General features: G+C 38.4%; 2 protein-coding genes across 3 annotated transcripts in view; one reads left to right on the forward strand and one right to left on the reverse strand.

Moving 5' to 3' along the window:
- LOC764715 (PH-interacting protein) overlaps positions 1-10,757 on the forward strand; it is a 37,173-nt gene extending 26,416 nt beyond the window's left edge. Inside the window, exons 28-35 of the mRNA XM_030994450.1 lie at positions 1,251-1,510; positions 2,956-3,091; positions 3,734-3,883; positions 5,290-5,442; positions 6,041-6,156; positions 6,830-7,200; positions 7,760-8,173; positions 8,655-10,757. Of these exons, the coding sequence (XP_030850310.1) occupies positions 1,251-1,510; positions 2,956-3,091; positions 3,734-3,883; positions 5,290-5,442; positions 6,041-6,156; positions 6,830-7,200; positions 7,760-8,173; positions 8,655-9,307 (2,253 nt within the window). The 3' untranslated portion in view covers positions 9,308-10,757. The remainder of the gene's footprint in view (positions 1-1,250; positions 1,511-2,955; positions 3,092-3,733; positions 3,884-5,289; positions 5,443-6,040; positions 6,157-6,829; positions 7,201-7,759; positions 8,174-8,654) is intronic.
- A 4,337-nt stretch (positions 10,758-15,094) lies between these two features.
- LOC100890338 (guanine nucleotide exchange protein smcr8a) overlaps positions 15,095-21,944 on the reverse strand; it is a 30,664-nt gene continuing 23,814 nt past the window's right edge. For both annotated transcript variants that reach the window (XM_030994452.1, XM_030994451.1), the window contains exons 15-21: positions 21,814-21,944; positions 20,955-21,063; positions 20,130-20,183; positions 19,423-19,603; positions 18,775-18,935; positions 18,050-18,164; positions 15,095-17,578 (exon numbers count right to left, since the gene is read on the reverse strand). The exon at positions 21,814-21,944 is cut by the window's right edge and continues 1 nt beyond it. In XM_030994452.1, the coding sequence (XP_030850312.1) occupies positions 17,456-17,578; positions 18,050-18,164; positions 18,775-18,935; positions 19,423-19,603; positions 20,130-20,183; positions 20,955-21,063; positions 21,814-21,944 (874 nt within the window). In that variant the 3' untranslated portion in view covers positions 15,095-17,455. The remainder of the gene's footprint in view (positions 17,579-18,049; positions 18,165-18,774; positions 18,936-19,422; positions 19,604-20,129; positions 20,184-20,954; positions 21,064-21,813) is intronic.

Here is a 21,944-nt window from a genome sequence, read left to right on the forward strand (position 1 = left end):
CAAAAAATAAATCAGAGAGAGAGAGAAGGGAAAGGGAAAGGGAAAGAGAAGATAAAAGGAAAGAAAGAAGAGGAAGAAGAAGAAAAGAGGAAAACGGGGGAAGGGCAAAGGACTCTTGCCCCCCCTCCCCCCCCCCCCCCAAAAAATAAATCAGAGAGAGAGAGAGAAGGGAAGGGAAAGGGAAAGAGAAGATAAAAGGAAAGAAAGAAGAGGAAGAAGAAGAAAAGAGGGAAACGGGGGCAAAGGGCTTTTGCCTCGTCCCCCCGCCCCCGCCAAAAAATAGATAAGAGAGAGAGAGAGAAGGAAAGGGAAAGGTAAGAGCCTTTCGCCCTTCCCCCGTTTCCCTCTTTCCTTCTTCCTCTTCTTTCTTTCCTATTATATTTTCTTTCCCTTTCCCTTTCCCTTCTCTCTCTCCTTATTTATTTTTTGGCGGGGGGGGGGGGGGAGTGAGGAGGAGGCAAGAGCCCTTCGCCCCCCCCCCCCCCCCCCCCCGTTTCCCTCTTTTCTTCTTATTATTCTTTCTTTCCTTTTATCTTCTCTTTCCCTTTCCCTTTTTTCCTTCTCTCTGTCTCCCCCAGCTAGGGCTGGTTTTGTTTACGAAGCGCCCGTCAGGAGAGTACACGATAGAGTACACGATAGAGTACACGATAAAATTGACGATATCGTGAACTTTATATCGTGAACTTTTCACGATAAAATTCGTGAAAAATATGCGATAAAATTGACGATATCGTGAATTTTATCGCATATTTTTCACGATTTAGTCTATTCGCGATGTCCCTTCAGGGCCACCATAGTTTCATAAAGCTGTTCATAAAGTTATGCATGACTTTACGAACGACTTGTATATGAAGTGCCAGATAGGATGCCCAAAGTTTTTTCCGATATTTTCAATAACCTCAATTAAAATTATGGCAAAAAATATACTTTGCATTAAAAAAAAATGTTTGTTATCATAAGAATTTACATCTGCACAGTTCAACTTTAGTTGATGTAATCTATTTAATAATGATTGAGCATCCCATTTGGCTTTTCATATACAAATCGTTCGTAAAGTCATGCGCAACTTTACAGGCAGCTTTATGAAACACCCCCTGGTCTAACTTTTCTAAAGTGGCACCATTTCACCTGTTTCCCCTGAGATGGCCTTGATTCTGATTCAGAGGAGAGAACAGAAAGATTCTTTATTTCAAGATAATAGCGAGAGACGGAAATGTAAAATCTCAACAAGTTTCACCCTTTTTTTGTAGGTAATGGAGCTTCGTATTGCGGAGCAGTTTAACACCCCCGTGGACCTCAGTCGCTACCCGTCCTACGCCTACATGGTGCCGTACCCTACAGACCTCAGCACCATCATGCGCCGCCTCGAGCGCCGATTCTACCGCCGCATCACCGCGCTGCAGTGGGAGGTCAGGAAGTTGGAGCAGAATGCCCTCGAGTTTAACGAGAGGGACAGCATCATCGTCCAGTGGGCCGAGACCATGGTCAAGATTCTTATGGAGGTCACCAAGTAAGTATAGAAGACTTTCAGGGATGAGAAGGAGAATGGTGTTGATGATGATGGTAGAGGTGATGATGATGATGACAACGTTGATAGTGGTGTTGATGATGGTGACGATGATGATGGGGTTGATGAAAGTGCCATCAAGAGGGACAGCATCATCGTCCAGTGGGCCGAGACCCAGGTCAAGATTCTGATGGAGGTCACCAAGTAAGTATGGAAGACTTTCAAGGATGAGGAGGAGTATGATGTTGATGATGATGGTAACGATCGCATAGCTGCCAACTGCTATGAAAAAATTGTAATTGTTACGAATTTCCCACACTCGTTACGAAATTACGAATTCCCCTTCTGTTATTACGAATTTAAAAAAAAAAAAAAAAAAAAAAAAGTATCCTACAAGCATCTCACATCAGCAATTTGGGGGTGTTCATTGGTTCATCAAACACACCAGTCATGACGAATCATGCATATTCAAACAATGATCCATACAAAAATGTCTTCCTGTATGTAGGAACTGTAAGAGGCATTGCTCCGTTTTTTTTTTCTAAACAATTTTTGTCAGTAAAATACAACTTTGGGGATTGAAGAATACAGTTTTTGAACTCCAGAGGTTGGCAGGTCTGACATATGATATTCAGTTTTACTTAAATGTTACTAATTGAAATTCCAAATGTTGGCAGCTATGCGATGGTGGTAGTGATGGTAGTGGTGGTAGTGGTGATGACAATGATAATTGTAATGTTGATTCTGCTGATGCTGATGATGATTGTGATGGTGATGGTGATGTTCATGATTATGGTGACAACGTTGATAGTGGTGTTGATGATGGTGACGCTGATGATGGGGCTGATGATAGAGCCCTCGACTTCATCGAGAGGGGCTGCATCATCATGCAGTTGGCCGAGACTTTGGTAAAGATTCTCATGGTCATCAAGTAAGTTAAGAAGACTTCCAGGGATGATGATGATGAGGAATAGGAGGGTGCTGATGGTTATGATGATAATGATAATGATGAGATTATGAAGGTGATGATGATCAGAGGAGGAGGAGGAGGAGGAGGAGGAGGAGGAGGAGGAGGAGGATGTTGATGGTGGTGATAATGCAGATGATGGTTATGGTGATGATGCTGATCATGAAGATAATGACGGTGGTTATGATGATGATTATGACTGCGATGATGATGATAATAATACAGACATTAATAATACGAAACATATCTACCCAGAGGTGCTCAAGGCGCTAACAATAACCTACATATAAACTACCGTATACTTTGAAACAATTATGCTTACATTATTTTATACATGGTGAAAAAGAAGATCTTAGTTAAAGTAGGCCATTAGATAAGTTTTCAGACTGGCCTTAAAATGATCTACTGATTTACGGTCCTTTTGTGTCCCTATCATTTGTCCTATCACATTGCAATCTCACTTATCTCCTATCATCGACAGGGACGATCACTGCGACGATGCAATGGACATCTACAACCGTATCACGAAGGATAGCGATGTGGACGTCTGCGTGGACGACTCTCATTCAGGCAGCGAGGACAAACGAGGTTCATCAAGCAGGTCCAAAGGCAAGAAGGTAATAAGAGACCATCTTATATCCTTGTAACAATTTATGAAGGCATCCCAAAGTCTCTCCATCTCAAGATTTGTTGATGGTGTATCATATCTTGGGAGCTAGAAATTCATCAGTTTATGTTATTTTATGCAGAGTGAATGCCTCTCTGGTTTTCAGTTGGAAATTATTTTTTTATTTTTTTAAGATTTCACTTTTTCTCAGTAACTTTAATGTTAATCTCTCTTCTGTATTTTGACTCCTTTGGTCTGTAAGTTTCCAAGTTGCGTATAATTGTTTATATTATATTTCTGTTTGAACTGCATAAATTATACAATTCCTATTTGATTTTTAAGTTTTAAGTACAATTCTCTGGTCATTTTCCTTCTCAAATCGTTTCTTTATATCAAGTTAAAAACTAAATTATTCATACCCTTTGTAAATCTTAAGGGTTTTTGTAACTCAAGGTAAATCAAGACAAATCAATTTTTTCCACGTTCATAAAAAAAGTTATGAAAAAGTTGGTTGTTGACCGTATTCTCATTTTTTTTTAATACAGCTAGCTATATGACCTTTGTATGTATTAAGTCTTTGTACAAGGAAAGTTTTCCAATAGACTTAGAATGATTGAATGAATGATTGATGTTTATGATTTGCCTACCTTAGGGGTCGCCATCCAAGAAGCAGAAGCGTAAGAACAGAGCATGCTACAACTCCAAGGCTTGGATTGAGCAATGCAAGAAACTCCTCAAGGACATGTGGGATTGTCACGATTCCGAACCGTTCAGGACGCCGGTGGATGAAAGGGCCTATCCGGTGAGTAGTGTATAATGTGTAATAATAATAATTAAAAAAAAAAATATATTTTAATAATAATAGTCTAATAGTCCACTCCAAATTTTATTAAACCGAAACGGAAATTCTTTTTGCCCAATTGATCGTGAGCCCGGTAGCCACTGAGCAGCGCCAGATCGACGTTGCTCTATCCCTTATTGTTGAACGCCAAACAAGGTAGCAACAACTCCCATCTTTTAACGTCTTTTGGTATGACGCGGCCGGGATTCGAACCCATGACCTCCCGGTTGTGAGGCGGACGCTCTACTGACTGAGCCAACACTCCGGTACAAGGCTAGTGATGGTTATTTTACCTGACTGCTATATATCTGCTTGTGAGTAAGTAACCAGAGCACCGACGGCTTTCGGTCCTCTCCTGCACCTAACTGGCCCCTGTTTCATAAAACTTATTATCAAGAGCAAGTTACAATAACTGATACTGAGCTACTGAAATTGTGGCATTTGATTGACTGAGAACAAATTTGTCATAGAAATTTAGCATTTGTTATTGATAACAAGTTTTATGAAACGGGGCCCAGATAACTACCCCTGTATCAGAAAAATGTTTATCTTATCGGTGATGCATTTTGCTCAAAGCTTTTTCATCCTGTCTACTTCTAAAAGCTAATTTATTTATGCAACAATTCAACCATATTTTCTTTGTTTCTTTTTTAAATTACAGTCAAACCTGCTTTAGTGACCACCCGTCTACAAAGACCACGTTTTTTCATTGAAACATGCACTACAGGAACCTGTCTATAAAGACCACTTTTTGCATTTTCCTTGGGTGGTCGCTGTAGCAGACCTGCCAACCAGTACGATTTAGTCGTATTTAGTATGATTTTTAGAAGTAAATACGACAGTACGATTTTCTTCAATAAAATACGATTTTCAACAAAACAAAAAAAAACATTTTTTTTTTTTTTTTTTTTTTTTTTTTTTTTTTAAATAATTTTTTAAAATAATTTTGTTGTTGTTGGTGTTTGTTTGTGTGTGCCATTTTCAATGGCAAAATGCCCATTCTGTCGTATAAAGCATCTCACATCCGCAATTTGGGGTTGTTCATTGGTTCATCGAACACACCAATCGTGACGAAATCATGCATATTCAACCAATGATCCATACAAAAAATTCTTCCTGTATGTAGGAATTGTAAGAGGCATTGATCCGCGTAACAGTCCGTGTTTATTTTTAAGAATACAACTTTTGTCAGTGAAATACAACTTTGGGGATTAAAGTATACAATTTTTGAACTCCAGAGGTTGGCAGGTCTGCTGTAGACAGGTTGGACTGTGTTTAGATGATGAGATAATGGTCTAAACCGTATCACAATATTGACAGAATTTGACCCTTGTTTTGTTTCCTTATTCCTTCTCCTAATTTTGCAGGAGTATCGGGAAATCATCGATCATCCGATGGACTTGTCGACACTCAAACAGCAGTTTGCCCTCGGGAGTTACCGAGACCCCATGGACTTGGGCAAAGATGTCCGGTTGATGTTCACCAATGCCAAGAGTTTCACTCCAAACAAAAAGTCGAGGGTACGTGTATGTGTGTAGTTCATATATTTTTTATTATAATATATGAGATTTGTAAGGTGCTTAATTCACAGGAGATTAAATGCTCAAGGTGCTATGCAAAACTATGTGTACATGGATATGTTGTGATAGTGTTTAAATTGGATGAAAATGAGCAACAATTTTTTTGCTCTGTATATGCCACACAAATATTAATCTGCCTGTACCACATGGTGTCTTTGATACCATGTGTTACAGGGAGATTAATCTACCAAAGGATACATTTACCAAAGGCTTCAAGATTATTCCACAGTTTCCAGTGAAAGATTCATCTGTACCTGTGTTTAAAGCTTATCAGTACTAGTTTACAGGAGGGATTAGACCACCCATGGTGGTCACTGACAGGTAGCTATCTCATCAACTCAGCTCTCAATTGACATAAGAAAAAGAGGATCATGGGGGACCAATGGTCACCGATTAGGCATTGTTTTCTATAAAGAGGGAGCAAGTAGCTACAAGTAGTACAGTGGGGCTTTAATACATGCACATGAAAAGCACATTTGAGACAAATTACAATCCTAAGATATTTAACATCATATTAATAACATTTTTTTCTCTTTAGATTTACGGTATGACCCTGAGGCTGTCGGCGGTCTTTGAAGAACACTTCCTGAAGATCATCGGCAGCTATCGCTCGGCTCTCAAGTATGAGAAACAGGTCAAGACGGGCTTCAAAAAGTAGGTCAAACTATTTCACATCACGTTCATGTTTTGAAAATATGTGCCCTTCATTACGACCTGATGGGATCTGTGTTTGTGTATGTGTACCACCGTTAAAGATTCATAGACCAGGGGTATTTCACAAAGACTAAGATCGACTTTAAGTTGGACTTAACTATAGCAGGCCATTCATGCCACTGGTCGCCCTCACCATTGGTTTTTCAATCATGATTTTTAGATATTATTTTGTCCTTCAATAATGAATTATCGAAAAAATGAAAATTCTGTAGATTTGTGACCCTGATTTATACGTCCCTTGCGAAACCAATGCCAGGAATGATAAGGAACTAATGGCATGAACGGCCTGCTATAGTTAAGTCCGATTTAATGTTGATCTTAGTCTTTGTGAACCCCCTGGGCCCCGTCTTATAAACAGTTGTGATTAATTCCACCTTATTTGCTATTGATATCAATCACTACTATGTACATATGAGGCAGGGGACTGCAAACTTGATCAGAGGACTTGCGATTGATTCTAATCAACCGCAACTCTTTACGAGACCCTACCCTGACGGGAACTTACAGTAACTGTGAAAATGTTTTTATTATGGAGTAATTATAAATGATGGGTTATTTGGCGGTCAACTCTCTTATGTTAATGTCTGCATACACTGTATCTTTGTCATCCTAGGAGAAAGCAACTCATGTCTAGTCCTGAGGAGCGCCACAAGTCGCCACGGAGACACCATGTCAGGAGGTTGAATGTCAAGAGGTCACTGACGGCAGGTCACTCGATGGACGGCGACGACGACGCCAGCGACATCGACATCGACGCCCCTGGCCCCTCCTGCAACCTGAGACAGATGGCAAGGTCGACCAAGAAGAGGAGGAAAGAGGAGAGCGATGAGGAGGAGGAGAAGGAGGACGATGAGGAGGAGGAGGAGGAGGACGATAAAGATAAGCCAGGAACAAGTGGTTGCCGTGGTAACTCTTCCAGGGTATCCCACCCCAAGCAGCTGAATGGTTATGATAAAGACGAGGATGATTCCGATACCGACGTTGGTGAGTAGTTGATTAAAGCTTTAAATCTGAATGGCCCCATGAGGTACACTAACCCGTGATGTCATCAAAAAGAGTGCAGAGTTCCAGTAGAAGTTATAGTGAAGGAAAAAAATCCTTCAATTTAACTTTTGGGAGATGTAGTGATAATTCGAATAAAAGTTGTATCGATTGAATAATGATGTAAAACATCTGACCCAGTCGTACATAATCAAATCGCATTGATACTTCTATGTAAAAACCAACATCACGCAAGCACACTACTTTTATGAGCATTTTCATGAGAGAGGGAGAGAGAGAGAGAAATAAAGAGAGAAAGAGAAGCAAAGAGAGAAACAAAGATAGAAAGAAAGAGAAAGAAAAAGAAAGATAGAGTAAGAAAGAGAGAAAGAGAGAGAAAGAAAGAAAGAGAAAGTGAAAGAGAGAGGGAGAGGAAGAAAAAGGGAGAGGACAAGAGAGAGAAGAGGTATAAACAAATAGTTCTCTTCACACATAAGTTTCTTTAGAATTTAGTTTAAATATAACACTAACCCTTTCGATCAATGTTCCTTGCTCTTTTCAGAACCTCTAGCTAATGTGAAGTTAAAAGTTGACAACAACAATTCATCAAAGACCGAATCTAAGAGTGGCACCAAAGGAGGAAAGGCAAAGGCAAAGAGGTCTTCCGCGAAGCCAGTAGTGAAGGAAGAGGAGGAGGAGGAAAAGGAGAAGGAGAAGGAGGAGGATTCCGGGGAAGAAACTGAGATTGATTCTGGAGAAGAAACCGAGATCGATGAACAGCATGTAAAGAAGGAAAAAGAAGGAGATGGCAGTGGAGAGGAGGAGGAGGAGGAGGAGGAGGAAGAAAAGGAAGAAGAAGAAGAGGAGGCGGATGATTCAGAAGAAGATGACTCGGAGGAAGAAGAAGAGGAAGAAGAAGAGGAGGAGGAGCAAGAGGAAGAAGATGAAGAACCAGGCAGGAAGACAAGGTTAAGATGTAAGTTGAAATGTAGATTTAAAAACTTCTTTTACAAGGACAGGGGAGAAGAGGAAGAGAAGGAGGAGGAAAAGAAACTGAGACTGATTCCAGAGAAGAAGTCTGATAAACACCATGCCTACCAAATCATTCCTCAGAAACAATAGTCTACATAAAATAAAGATGGCACTTTTGAAGCACATACCTAAGTTCGGGCCAGTGAATTAAAAACATAACGTTCCCCATGTCTTTAGAGAGTACAAGTGTTTGGTCTAGAGGTGTAAGTTTAGCTCATAGCAAATCATCAACTTTTTGTCTCAGATTACTACTTTTGGATACTGAAACACAGCAGTTGATTGAAATAATCTATAGAAAAGAATTCCGCATCATAAAGCATTATTTGTATGTTTATTGTGTAGAGTACATTTACAGGAAAATGCATGCTTTTGATGTGCTTATGAAAGGAACTGGATATATCTTCTTTTTTTTCCTCTAAAAACAGCAAGGAGAAGTTTAACCAATGGCAACAATTCAAGACGAGGTGGGCGTCGGAAGGCAAGGCGAGATGAGGAAGACTCTGAAAGTGAAGAAGAGGAAAAGGAGGAGGAAGAGAAGGAGGAGGAGGAGGAGGAGGAGGAAGGAGGAGATGGTGGTGAGAGTGACCATAGCAACTACGAAGCAGGCACTGACATCAACTCTAACGAGGGATCTGAATCATCCTCCACCGAGGAAAGCGACAGCGACAGTTCCGACTCTGAGGTCGAAGGTCACTACAGAACCAGGAGAAGGACCACAAATAGAAGGACTCAAAAATCCTTGAAAAAGAGCAGAAGAGGGCAGGCCATCGGCAAGAAACGAAAAGCCAAATCAAAACATTCCCCAAGGTCATCGCCGAAGAAGCGCTCCAAGGTGGATTACAACGACGAAGACGACAACTACGTGCCGTCGCACAAGGTGTCGCGGCAGACGGAACGGCGGACGCGGAACCAAGGGCGACACATGCAGTATTACGGGGACTTTGACGAGAGCGATAACCAGAGTGGGGAAGAAGAAAATCTTCAGAGTGGGGAAGAGGATGATGGGAAAAGTGTTTCCAGCCGCGGCCGAGTGCGGAAGCTGACGGCGAGGGCACGTGCGAGACTGCTCAGCACGTGACACTAAAATGAGATGCTGCAGCAGCCTAGAATTGCAAATCAGGGATGTTTACAAGAAGTACTTTAACTCGCTCTGGGCACTATAGGCACAACATACGCAAGTATCGTCTGAAATTAGTGTAATGGGTGAACAGCACAAACTTCAGGGCTGTAATTTCTGTTTACCAATAAAAAAACCCACCTTATTCCAGTCTCTACTGGGTCATATGATTTTACCACAAACAATTCCTAATAGAAGAGTTTTCAGATAATACCTGGTTGATTCCAAATCGCTTGATAACAGAAAACTAAATTCATTACATACACATAGACATGTATTTCCTGCATTTGAAAAAAAGCTGTCAGATTTCTAAGGGGGACATTGTTCATTAACATCATGAAATAACAACACTGACAATTTAGAGAATATATTTTTTTCTTTGTAAGAACAAGAAAATAATCGGGGATCGAGGAAACACAAAATCTAAGAGCCCATTGCCTTTTAAACCTGGGGATAAACTTTGTGATAAGTGTGTGCAAATTTTTTATGCACCTGTCAAATGCTGCGATTTTAGATATATTTGAAACGGGAGTGGACAAAGCAAACGGAACAAGAAAATGTTTTATGACGTGTAGTGATGAGTGAGTGAACGAGAGAGTGAGTTTTAAAGGAAAGTGAAAGAAAGGAGAGAGGGAAAGAGAAAGAGCAAAGAATAGGACCATAGCATAAAATGAATTGATAGTCCTACATTCTTTTGACCCACAGCAGGTATTAGTATCACCTTGTAGTGACTGACGACGGACGTCTTAGTTTCATCTTTTTATTTTTATCTTTTGATCCAAAAAGCTCTGAATTACACATCGTAAATGAGCAAAAAGTGTTTAAAAAATCACTGGAAAATTTGAGTCCATGTCTGTTGCAGTACACTTGTGCCTTTCATAAATAAGAGTGATTTAATCGCAAATAATCATTGAAGTCTCTACATTGGCAACGCAAAGTGAAATTTATAATCACTTTTACTATCTTGTGCAAGTTGGAAATTGTCAAGTTTTGGGGGTACTTTTTACCTACACTGTCTCAGCTCATATTAATATACATTTTTTGATTTATTTTTGGGGGGATTTTTTTTTCTTTCTTTGAAACAGTAGAAATACAAATAATTGTTGCCAATTTGAAGGGAAAGAGCCGATTTATTTAGACCTTCAGAAAAATCTGAACTGCTGTGGGTTAGAGGAGCGAAGGAGATATCATTTTTTGAGAATAAGAAAGGGAGTAAGTTGTATACTTTTAGAAAGAGTTTAACGTCATTCTGGTTCTTAACAGATGAAAATGACATTGTGTAATTGAGACATTCTGGCAAGGTCATGATAGAATATTTTAGTCAGGGCAGAAGAAGGTTACATTTGTGAGTCTCCAAGGTTAGAAAATCAAGGGTAAGGAGAATGACGATAGAACAAGAGAGAAAGAAAAATGAAAGAGTAGATGGTAGAGAAAGGACTTTCGAGAGAGAGAGAAAGGTAAATTGTTAAGAAAGGCCTTTAGAGAAAGAAAGAGAGGGAGAGAGAGAGAGTGAAAGAAAGATTTAAGAGTAGATGGTTAAGAAAGGACTTTAGAGAAAGAAAGAGAGAAGAGTAGATTGTTAAGAAAGGACTTTAGAGAAAGAGAGAGAGAGAGAAAATGCGCGAGAAAGCAAGGATGGTGTGAGTTGTTGACTGCCCGCGAGAAGGCTCTGACTGCCATCATCCATAGTTGGCTTTTGTGGCCTTCTTGCAGGCAGTCGACAAAATATTGTACGGGAAGGAAGAAGAAATTCAAAACTTCTTTGTGAAAGATCGTCTTCCAATGACAGCTGACTGGGTACTTTGTTTACATTTCATTATAGAAATACGATTCTTTTCACTTTCGTACTTCATATATGTATATATTATCAATCATGATAGAGAGAGAGAGAGAAAGAGAGAGAGCTGTTGCTGTATGCCAACGTATGTACGTGGTATATCTTTGCTTTAAAACGCTAAAGGCAGATTGATCGAATGATCAAATTTGCCTCCTCTGATTTGTGCTTATTTCTCGTGAAATTTTATCTCAGGAAAACATGTTTAATGTTGAGGTACATGTGTTTTTTTTTTTTTTTGGTGTCCACCCCTCGGTTTGGAGTGTAGCCGAGAGAGAAGGATTGCTTTGTTTGATTTAGAGGCTGCTATTTTGAATTTATCAAGTACTTTTGCATGTTGGGCCGATCATTGAGTGAGACTTTGAGATGACCGATAAGATAAAATGACCGATAAGATTAAATGACCATTTTGAGACCGATGACAACTTCACCATGAATGATGCTTCTTTACCACAAAAAAATAAACATTCAAAAGCCCTATCCCCTGCCTTATTGAGGGGGTCAGCCTTTTTGGGCGATCTTCCATACACGACATTAATGTCTTTTGACAGAGTACATAATACACAAATCATTTATGGTGTGTCGAGTTCTAATTGTCCCTTGGCTTTGCGCAAGTGTGTGTACATTGATTGCACCAGAGATATGTCCTTATGCTTAGCCAGCATAGAGTTACTTAAAAGGTTGGGACATGTTTTTCTGTCGAGTGATAGGAGACTGTTACCCTTTAGTTTGCATAAAGTTAACACTTCCAGCTTTTAACAGAGGGTTTATTTCGTGATCCAAATCACTGATGGTGCTAATAAGAAAATAAAAAAGATCCTAAATATTATTTATCCTCTTTATAGCCACATGGTACATTTTTTTAGGTGGGCTGGGAGGTGGAAGGGCATTGATACACATGAATTTTGTTGTAAAGTTTTGTGTCAGTATTTGGGCAAACAAACTTCAGTAATGAACTACATATTTATAACCATAAATGAACTTGAGCCAAGTTGAAATCAGTTTTAGTGTTGGAGCAGTATCCAAGCAAAAGAGAGAAGCTGCAAGAATATTTTATTAGATTTACCTCTTTCATTTTGACGTCGAAAATATTCAATTGTACCTTGTAAGATTATTCGAGTTCAAGGGATTTGTACTGAATACCCTAGCATATTGGTGCATGCATGATGTACATGGATGCCCAATTGTTTCCGAGTCTTATTTAACTGTTTTTGCCCTCGATTTTGTTGGACACACTGCCCAAGCATTTAACTTCTTTGTTTTGTTTATTTATGACAGTTGCCCTATTATTGATCTTAGCCAATGGCTTATGAAATAAATATATTATTGCTTTTTCACAAATTGACTACTTTAAATGAATTATGTAAGGGCAATGTCGATAAAGTTGGTGCGACAAGGGGAAGTTTATGGCATTTATTATACTATAAAATATTTTTTTCTGGACTTGGTTCTGTATCATTGTCAAATATTGGTTATTTCCGAAGACACTTGTATTAAAGGTGAAGAGCATTTTTTTTTTGTAAACGTCGCTTTTTTTTTTCCTTCCTTTTTCTTCTCTGTTCCAGCATTGTTTAAGTGCAATATTTTATACGAAGAATGTGCGTCCCAGAAGCGTTGGCACATGTTCATAACATGGCTCATTCGCAAACCCTGGATGTGTTTTTTTCCAATAAATAAAGAGCGATTCCTCACGAAATACATTTGAAACTATCCGTTATCATTATTCTCCTGTAGTTACCTATGTTACCTGGGGGCTGTTTCACAAATATCCTAAGGTGAACTTGACCCTTAAGTTATACTTACCGGTAAACATTATGGAAAGTCATTTGTAGCCTTAGAATAAAATAATATTTAAAACATTTCATAAATTCCATATCAAGAACATAAAACCACCTGTATTATAGAAAATATGAATGATTTAAATCAACATTTTTATGCTTTTTAAAATAACTTTTACAAAATATTTAAATAGATGCTAACGGCTTCCCATAATTGTTAAGTCCAACTTAGGATCTTTGTGAAACACTCTCCTGATTTGTAATGCAGAAATAAATGTACATTAACAGGTAAGCAAGCCATTCATAGAAATCATCTCACTTTTATTCATGAAAACAAGAAGTCAAATTAAGTTACATTTTAATTGCACTGGAACATTCGATTCACATAAATGACATAAAAAACAGAAGAATTACATGTACAACAGGATTAGTGTCAAGTGTATAATGATGTGGTCCAAACACAGTTACAATTGTGCAAAGTTTCAAGGGTGAAACCCACAAATTTCAATAATTCCATCACAAATCCTTTACACTCTGTTAATTGTAGCACATTAGTGCCACACAGCAACTATACGTACACCATGTCAGTATTAGGGACTTTTAGATTTGCACAACGACAACATGGATTGCTACAATCGACGTCCTTTTAATGCACTGCCTTGAATGGACGTCGCACGTATCAGTCCACGCAAATCTAAAAGTCCCAATTATCTCAGTAAATATGACCAGTTAACTCGCTCAATTCAACACCCACCACACACATGCGTGAAAAAACTTTTGATGAGATGAAATAGCTACCGTATTTGTATGTATTGGCAATGGCAGTGACGGCCTTCTTGCAGAAAGCGAATATTATGTGAAGTAAATGTAAAAAGCTGAGCACTACAAAACAAAAAATAAAATATCAAAACATATTCTGGATATCGTGAAATTTTTAATTTTGCAAGTACAAGAGTGTAGTGTAATCCCAACATGAGGAAAATGGTAATAAATGGATTTTGTGATGTGATAATGACCATGAAGATCAATTTTATATTTGCCTTTCTTTAGAAATCTTTCTTTCTTAGAATAATTTTACACTTTTGAATGTTCATATCTTGCGATATTGCAATTCCTTCCAAACTGGATCAAACGGTGTGCAATGAGATTAATGTTTATTGGTAGTATCATTATACTTTACTTGTCTGCAATCAGATAACTAAACTGTCAATTTAAGAACTTCAACTGCACTGTGTAATAGTTTTTAATAGTTTTAAATATCATTTTTAATATGGACTCTGTACATAGTATAATTTCTTCACATTTTGTAAAAGTTATCATCTTAACGAAAGTGTGATTACTATACACTATCGACCCTTTCCGGATATATTAGTGGCAGGGTGCCTAGCGGGATTTCCGGTACATGTGACCTTTGACCTCAAATATTGCAACCTCTTCCATCAAACCTACTCTGTGATGAATGATTTGATTTTGCATCACACTATCACACTTGGTGGGATAGACAAACACTGGCATTCAAATGAAATATATTTTTCTCATTTATACATACAATTCAATATTACATATCCAATGAAAGACACAAATTTCATATTTTTATAATAATGCAGTCTTAAAGAGAAAGTGGAGTTCTGGGAACGGTGAAGAAAAAAATTGGTGACATTATTCATCAACTTTTTCATTCTTTCATGTAGGTGTGGAAGAGTATCGAAGAAAAAAAAAAGTCCCCCGAAAGGATGGCTCTTCAAATGCCCTCGCTTTTGAAATAGTGACAAGTGACAGCTATACAAGCTGTGGACCACACACTTTCATGTCACATGTTTGTGCAGTCCCACATACACATTTCCATGAACAGTAGATTTATTTAAACATATTTGTGGCTAGGCTATTTGTGGCTTACAGCCAGTAAATAAGATCGATTGATCGATCTGTATTGAAAAAAAAGTCAGACAAAATCTTAGAACCAGCGGGACTTGAACCTGCACATTTACTGCTTGCCGGGCAGCGACTCTACAACCAGGCCATCACTGGTCCATGGCACAGTCACGATGAACTAGAAACAAATACCCAAGTTCTCCTGATTCATTCTGACTTATTAATATTCATTAGTCCGCCATAGGACAATAACTTTATAAATGTAATGCTTCCTGGGAGAAATTTTGATTATTTTAACATATTTGTGGCTTACACCCAGTAAATAAGATCGACAGTAGATTTCTTATCATTTTGATAATTCCACAATAGTATACACCAATAATGATGTGCTAGGCCTTCATGATCAACGTTTCAAAAACGCTTTCACATCGTTTCTTTCCCAATCAAATCGCATGACCAGAACTCAACTTAAACTTTAAGATGACACATTTTGTTCGTTGTTAAAGCTTAAACAGGTCAGAGTACTTATTTAAAACATCCTCTTGCAGATTCATTCACAAGTGCTTCCTCAGAATATGAATAATTTACATTTGCGAAACAACACCATTCATTGCATTTTTTCGTTGTACACAGCTTACTTGTAATCATCATCCCCATTGCAACTTAATCGGAGATGAAATATTTTCAAGTTCGGGCCTTGAAACAAGATTACATTTTTTTCTTCCCATAGCAATACACAACCTGAGATATAAGTTAAATGCACATTCAAAATGTCACATATACATGCATATCAAGAAAATCAATACTTTCGCAAGTTACAAATGAGTATAACGTCCATCTAAGTACACATTCAACTTTATAAATAGCACAAATAAGCCTTTAAAGCAGAAACATTTTTTCATTTAATCCTGGTCAGTATTGTCATGACAATTAACGACACCAATATATTAAGTCAACATACATTTATCAGTATATAAAGTGATATAAGAAGTTATTTGATTGATTCAAACAATTGTGGCCTAAGTCCCTCGCTAATTTAATTTGTACATTCAGTATCCATCAATAGGTTCTCTTTTCATCGTGCAAGAAAATAAAGAGTTTTAATATAAAATTGTATAAAGCCTCAATATTAGAATATCAAGCCCTACACGTAATATGAAGTTCATTAAGGCATTAGTAACAAGATGATGGGGAAATATATATCTTGTGGAAAAAATAATCAAATACCTAACAAAAGATAGAGTATAAAACATAAAAATGGAACACTGATTGAAGCACATATGATATGAATGACTTAAATGTAATGTAAGGAGAATAAAGCATTCATGCAAGTTTGAATGTTTAATTAAACAATACTTGCAATTAAGACAAGGCAAGAAATATGCAAATAATCTTTGGAAGAAATTCAGTCTCCACATACAAATATATGACAATTCGGCCTGCAATATAACGTAAACGATTGATTCGTAGATAAGGGCGTGTATAAATGACCCCCATATATCCAAAGATCTTTTTTTAAACATGGGGGGCGTTTCACAGAACTTGTCATCAGTGACAAATGACAGTTGTTGTTATAAGCTACTGAAATCCTTGCTTCTGATTGGTTATGAGCAGATTTGTCAATGATTTTTGTCATTTGTCATTGAAAAAAAGTTTTGTGAAACGGGTCCCAGCTTTGTGCATTTTAGAATAACCGCTGGCAAAGTGGTAGAGGTGCGTCATGAACAAATTTTGTTTGCCATCTTGAAAAGAATACTTTCCCCTGTGTATACCCTCAGTGCATAGATTAATAATGATAACATACACATAACTTTCCTGAACAAGTATATTATGGTACTTAGTGATACCCTTTGATCTACATCTAATACCTGCTACAGACCTGATGATCCAGGCGTATACATAGGGGAGGATATACTACGGTACATAGCGGTACCCTTTGATCTACATCTGATACCTGTTACAGACCTGATGATCCAGTCTAATAGGGGAGGGTATATCACGGTACATAGTGGTACCCTTTGATCTACATCTGATGTCTGCTACAGACCCGATGATCCAGTCATATACTAGGGGAGGGTATATCATGGTACATAGCGGTACCCTTTGATCTATATCTGATATCTGCCACAGACCTGATGATCCAGTTGTCTACCAAGGGAGGGTATATCACGGTACATAGCGGTACCTTTTGATTTGGATCTAATACCTGCTACAGACCCGATGATCCAGTTGTATACTAGGGGAGGGTATATCACGATACAAAGTGATACCCTTTGATCTACATCTGATATCTGCCACAGACCTGATGATCCAGTTGTCTACCAAGGGAGGGTATATCACGGTACATAGCGGTACCCTTTGATTTGGATCTAATACCTGCTACAGACCCGATGATCCAGTTGTATACTAGGGGAGGGTATATCACGGTACATAGCGGTACCCTTTGATTTACATCTGATATCTGCTATAGACCCGGTGATCCAGTTGAATACTAGGGGAGGGTATATCACGGTACATGGCGGTACCCTTTGATCTACATCTGATATCTGCTACAGACCTGATGATCCGGTTGTACACTGTATACTAGGGGAGGGTATTTCATGACACATAGCAGTACCCTTTGATCTACATCTGATACCTGTTACAGACCCGGTGATCCAGGCGTATACTTGGGGAGGGTATATCAGCGTAGCCCTGTTGCCTCATGATCTCATCTAGTTGCTGTCGCTTGATAAGCTCCACCCAGTACTATTAAGTTTCAGGAAAAGAAAAGAAAAGAATGACGTTAGAGTTTGAAAATGGGTTACCAGCAGATTGAAGTGAACCCACAGGCCCTACCCCCAAACCCTGTATTAAAGGCATTGTTTAACAATGTTTCCAGTTTTACAAATCTGAGATGCATGGTCCTACGTGTTATCAGTGTCTGTGATATGATATAATATTGAAGCGCTAAAAAAATTGCACTTCAAAATGATCATGAAACCTCAAAAAAGTATAAATCTTTGAGTGACTGGTTTTACCAAACTCATTTTCACCAATAGACTGTTATAAAAACCTATGGAAGAAATTTTGAATTTCAATCATAGATATCTTGATAATCAGACAGGTGATCGGCTTGTAAAAGTCAAGGGATTCCTGATTGACCTAAAGGTTTTAGAATCTAAGGCAAAAATACCCAATCCCTTTAAACAATATATTTCTGACCTAGAGTGCACAAACCTCAACAATCTTGCAGTCCCCATCCACCAGGCCCAGCTTGGAGAGAAACGATGCAGAATTGACCCTCGCTGGGGAGCTGTTCATCAGACGTGATGTGCTGTCTGCACTTGAAGTACTGTTTATGTAAAATCAATATCATTATTAACAGATGTTTATTCACGAAGTGTATGCATCTGTACAAGAGTATTCATTAATTATCAATATCTTGCCAAAAATATTTTGAGTTCTTACAGCTTTAGGAAAAAAAAAATCTTTATAATCCATGTTGTAATAGAAAATTATATTTACTCAAACAAAATCTAAAAAATATTTTGTTGTTGTTGTAATTGCAGGGTGTTGGCAAGTTGCTGTTTAAATGCATACCTGTAAATCTGTATTGTAAAAGCATTCTATGATATTCTAAAAAGTGACTCATGTATTCATTCAACATTGCCATCACCATCGTCATTGTCATCGTTACCATCACTATTATGATTATGACTAGTACTACAGTCAAACCTGCTTTAGTGACCACCTGTCTATAAAGACCACAATTTTCATTTTTACTTGAACCTGGTTTCTTGTTGAAATCTACGCTAAAGGAACCTGTACATAAAGAACACCTGCCTATAAAGACCACTTTCTTGTTTCCCTTGAGTGGTCTTTATATACAGGTTTCACTGTATTGTTGTTATTATTATTACTTTCATCTTAAAATTGAACAGCAAATGTACAACTACACTAACCTGTTGATTAGACGTGAGTTTGGTGAATTCAGGCAGTAGGAATGATAGTAAAGGAATGCTTTTGAAGCTAGCTGTAGTAGAACGCTCTGTATATGTGCAAGGTAACACTGGTCAATCTGGAAGTGCTTGTTCCGATTTACGATGGAATCTAGAATGTTGCCCTGGAAAAAGTAAGAACATAACAAAATTTGACTAAAAATGGTTAGCATAGGAATTTTCGAAAAATTCCTTGTTCTGATGTACGTTGTAAATCTAGATGGATAACCTGGAAGCAGAGAAAAAGAGCGTTATTATTGCTTTTATGCAAGTGTGGAAGAACATCAGATTAAAAATGTTCCCTCAAAAGCATGGCTCTTCAAATGCCTTAATATTCTAAATATGGCATGTACCCAGTAACAGCATAAAAATCGTGACAGATTTTTATGCCACGTGTTTGTGTAGTCCCATGTACATGTACATGTACTTGTAACTTTACCAAGACTGGGCCAAATTTATTATCATTTTGATGATTCCAGAACCTTGAAGTGCACACCACTACTTATATGCTAGATGATCAACCTTTTCTAATCAATTCCACACTGTTTCTTTCACAATGCGATCGCATGACCAAAACTCAACTTTATCTTTAAAAACACCACACTGTCGTACCTTGTACGCTGGCGTCCACAGAGTTTGGTGGTCGTAGTCGAACAAGGTGACGTATCTGCGTACCGACGACGGCACCACTCTTCCTAGAGACTTTGGTTTGGAGAGGCCCACGAGTTTCATCCTGGCTAGATCCGTCATGCATAGAGGCTTTGTGTGCCAAGGTACGACAAGGTGGTAGCGACTGTCAAGGATAGAAAATAGAAAATTTAGAACATGCAGTGAATACCAAGTACATACATAAATATTGATATTTAAATAGTGCCTTTACATAAAGATACTCACAGCGCTTTACATTAGTAATAAAGCAGAAAAGCTGTTGTGTATTAAAGTTGTGTAAAGCTGTGTTAAGTCATTCAGAAAGCTGTGCACCACATGAACCAAGCTTGGCTCATACAGTACCAAACCTTGTCCACATCCCACATGACTCAAAACAACGCCTTGTTAAAAAAACAATCACACAGAAAACAAATAAGTCTTGAGATTTCTCTTGAATGATTTGATTGAGGGGCAGGAACGAATGTTTAATGGGAGACTATTCCAAATAGTGGGACCAGAAAAGGTTGTATTTTGTTGACCCTTCTTCGAATTGATGCGGGGGATTTGCAGAAGAAGAGAATGAGAATTCATTTGTTTTCTGAACTGGTTGTAGTATTCAAAGGAACAGAAAAAAAGAAAAACCCAGAAGAGCCTAGAGATAAATCTTTTACCTTGAATGTCCTGGGACAAACAGCCATAGAGTCCTGACCAAAGAGTTGACCTCTCTGTGTGGGGTGAAAGGTCATGACATTAGATGATTACAACTGGATGATAGCAATTTCCATGTACAAGAGCAATATGCACATGTTTGTACAAATTTATTTTTTTGCAACAGGCACCCCCCCCCCCCTATTCAGCCTTATTCACAAAGAAAAGATAGCCCCCTTTTAAAATTGAAGACCCTTAACGCACCTCAAAAATCTATTAACCCTCAGGTTTTTTTTACTTCTTCAGGCCCCAATTTCTCTCCAGGGTATCATATAGAGTGGCAAATGAAGATTAGTGCCTTGCCAAAGGACATTAGTGCCGTGTCGGGGATCACACCCTCGACATTTTCAAGTCAAGAGCTTAAACCACATGACTACGGCACTTCTACTATCTGTTCTCAGTGCACTAAGGTCTACAATTGCCACTCTCCCCTATTGGAGGTATCTTGTGGCGTAGCACAGGGTACTAAGTTAGGCCCGGTTTTGTTCCTGAGTCTTGTTAATGATGCTGTATGCTTTGAGGCGTACCACAGGGTACCAAGTTAGGACCAGTTTTGTTTCTGATTCTTGTTAATAATGCTGTATGCGTTGAGGCTTGTTCCCATCATCCTACGTTACTGATGTACGAGATGCCGTACCTTTCTTCTACTATCTGTTCTCAGTGCACTAAGGTCTACAATTGTCACTCTCCCCTATTGGAGGTATCTTGTGGCGTACCACAGGGTACTAAGTTAGGCCCGGTTTTGTTTCTGATTCTTGTTAATGATGCTGATGTACGAGATGCCGTACCTTTCTTTGGTCGGTGAGGCAGCGATGACAACGGTCCTCCCGGACAGGAGTGCATAGATGAGATGGATGGCAAAGACATAACGGCTGATGAATTCTTTGATCCCTGAGCCTAGGAACAAAACATACATGTACATAAAAAAGGAAGATGTGGCAACTGTTATCATATCCCAGAAAGGGATAACCAAAATGGAAAAGATTCCGTTATCCTTCACCCACAGATAAACTAGGGGAGTGTTTCACAAAGACTAAGATCGACTTTAAGTTGGACATGCCACTGTTTGCTCTCGCCATTATGATCTTTAGATGATGATTTTTTTCCTTAAATAATGAATTATGAAAAAATGTAAATTCTGTAGGTTTGTGACCATGATTTGTACGTCCTTTGAGAGACCAATGCCAGTAAATGGTGAGAGCAAACAGTGGCATGAATGGCCTGCTATAGTTAAGTCCAACTTAAAGTCGATCTTAAATTCGCTTTCAAATAGATCAAGCATTTGAGCCATCAAGTTTGCATGAAAAGCATGGGCCTGGATCTTTACCAACATAGATAAATTCAGTGAATTTCCAAATAGACAAATTATAGTGTTATTACATTTTAATACCTTTTTTTCCTGTAAATATAAATTTATCTTGTTTTACATTGTAAACTATGTTGAATGTAAAGTTATTGTGTATCTTACAAAAGATGGACTAACCTTTACTAGCAGTATGATAATCATATAGTTCCTATTTCCATTTACAGATTTGTTGTATATATGCGAAATGAATTTTGGTAATGAATGGTCGAGGCCGGTTGAATCAAGTCAAGTCTAGTAAAATCAAATCAAATCAAATCAAATCAAATGTTACCACAGCTTACCTGGTAGATCTGAGTTAGTGCTAGCTAGTCTAGATGCATAGCACCCAACTGGAATTTTAGTATTCCTACGTAGTACTGGTTCTTGCCCAGAAGGCACTGAGGCATACTTCTCTAGGCTCTCTATACTGCTT

This window comes from Strongylocentrotus purpuratus, unplaced genomic scaffold (assembly GCF_000002235.5).
Source record: "Strongylocentrotus purpuratus isolate Spur 01 unplaced genomic scaffold, Spur_5.0 spur5_scaffold_21, whole genome shotgun sequence".
In the NCBI taxonomy this organism is placed as follows: Eukaryota; Metazoa; Echinodermata; class Echinoidea; order Camarodonta; family Strongylocentrotidae; genus Strongylocentrotus; species Strongylocentrotus purpuratus.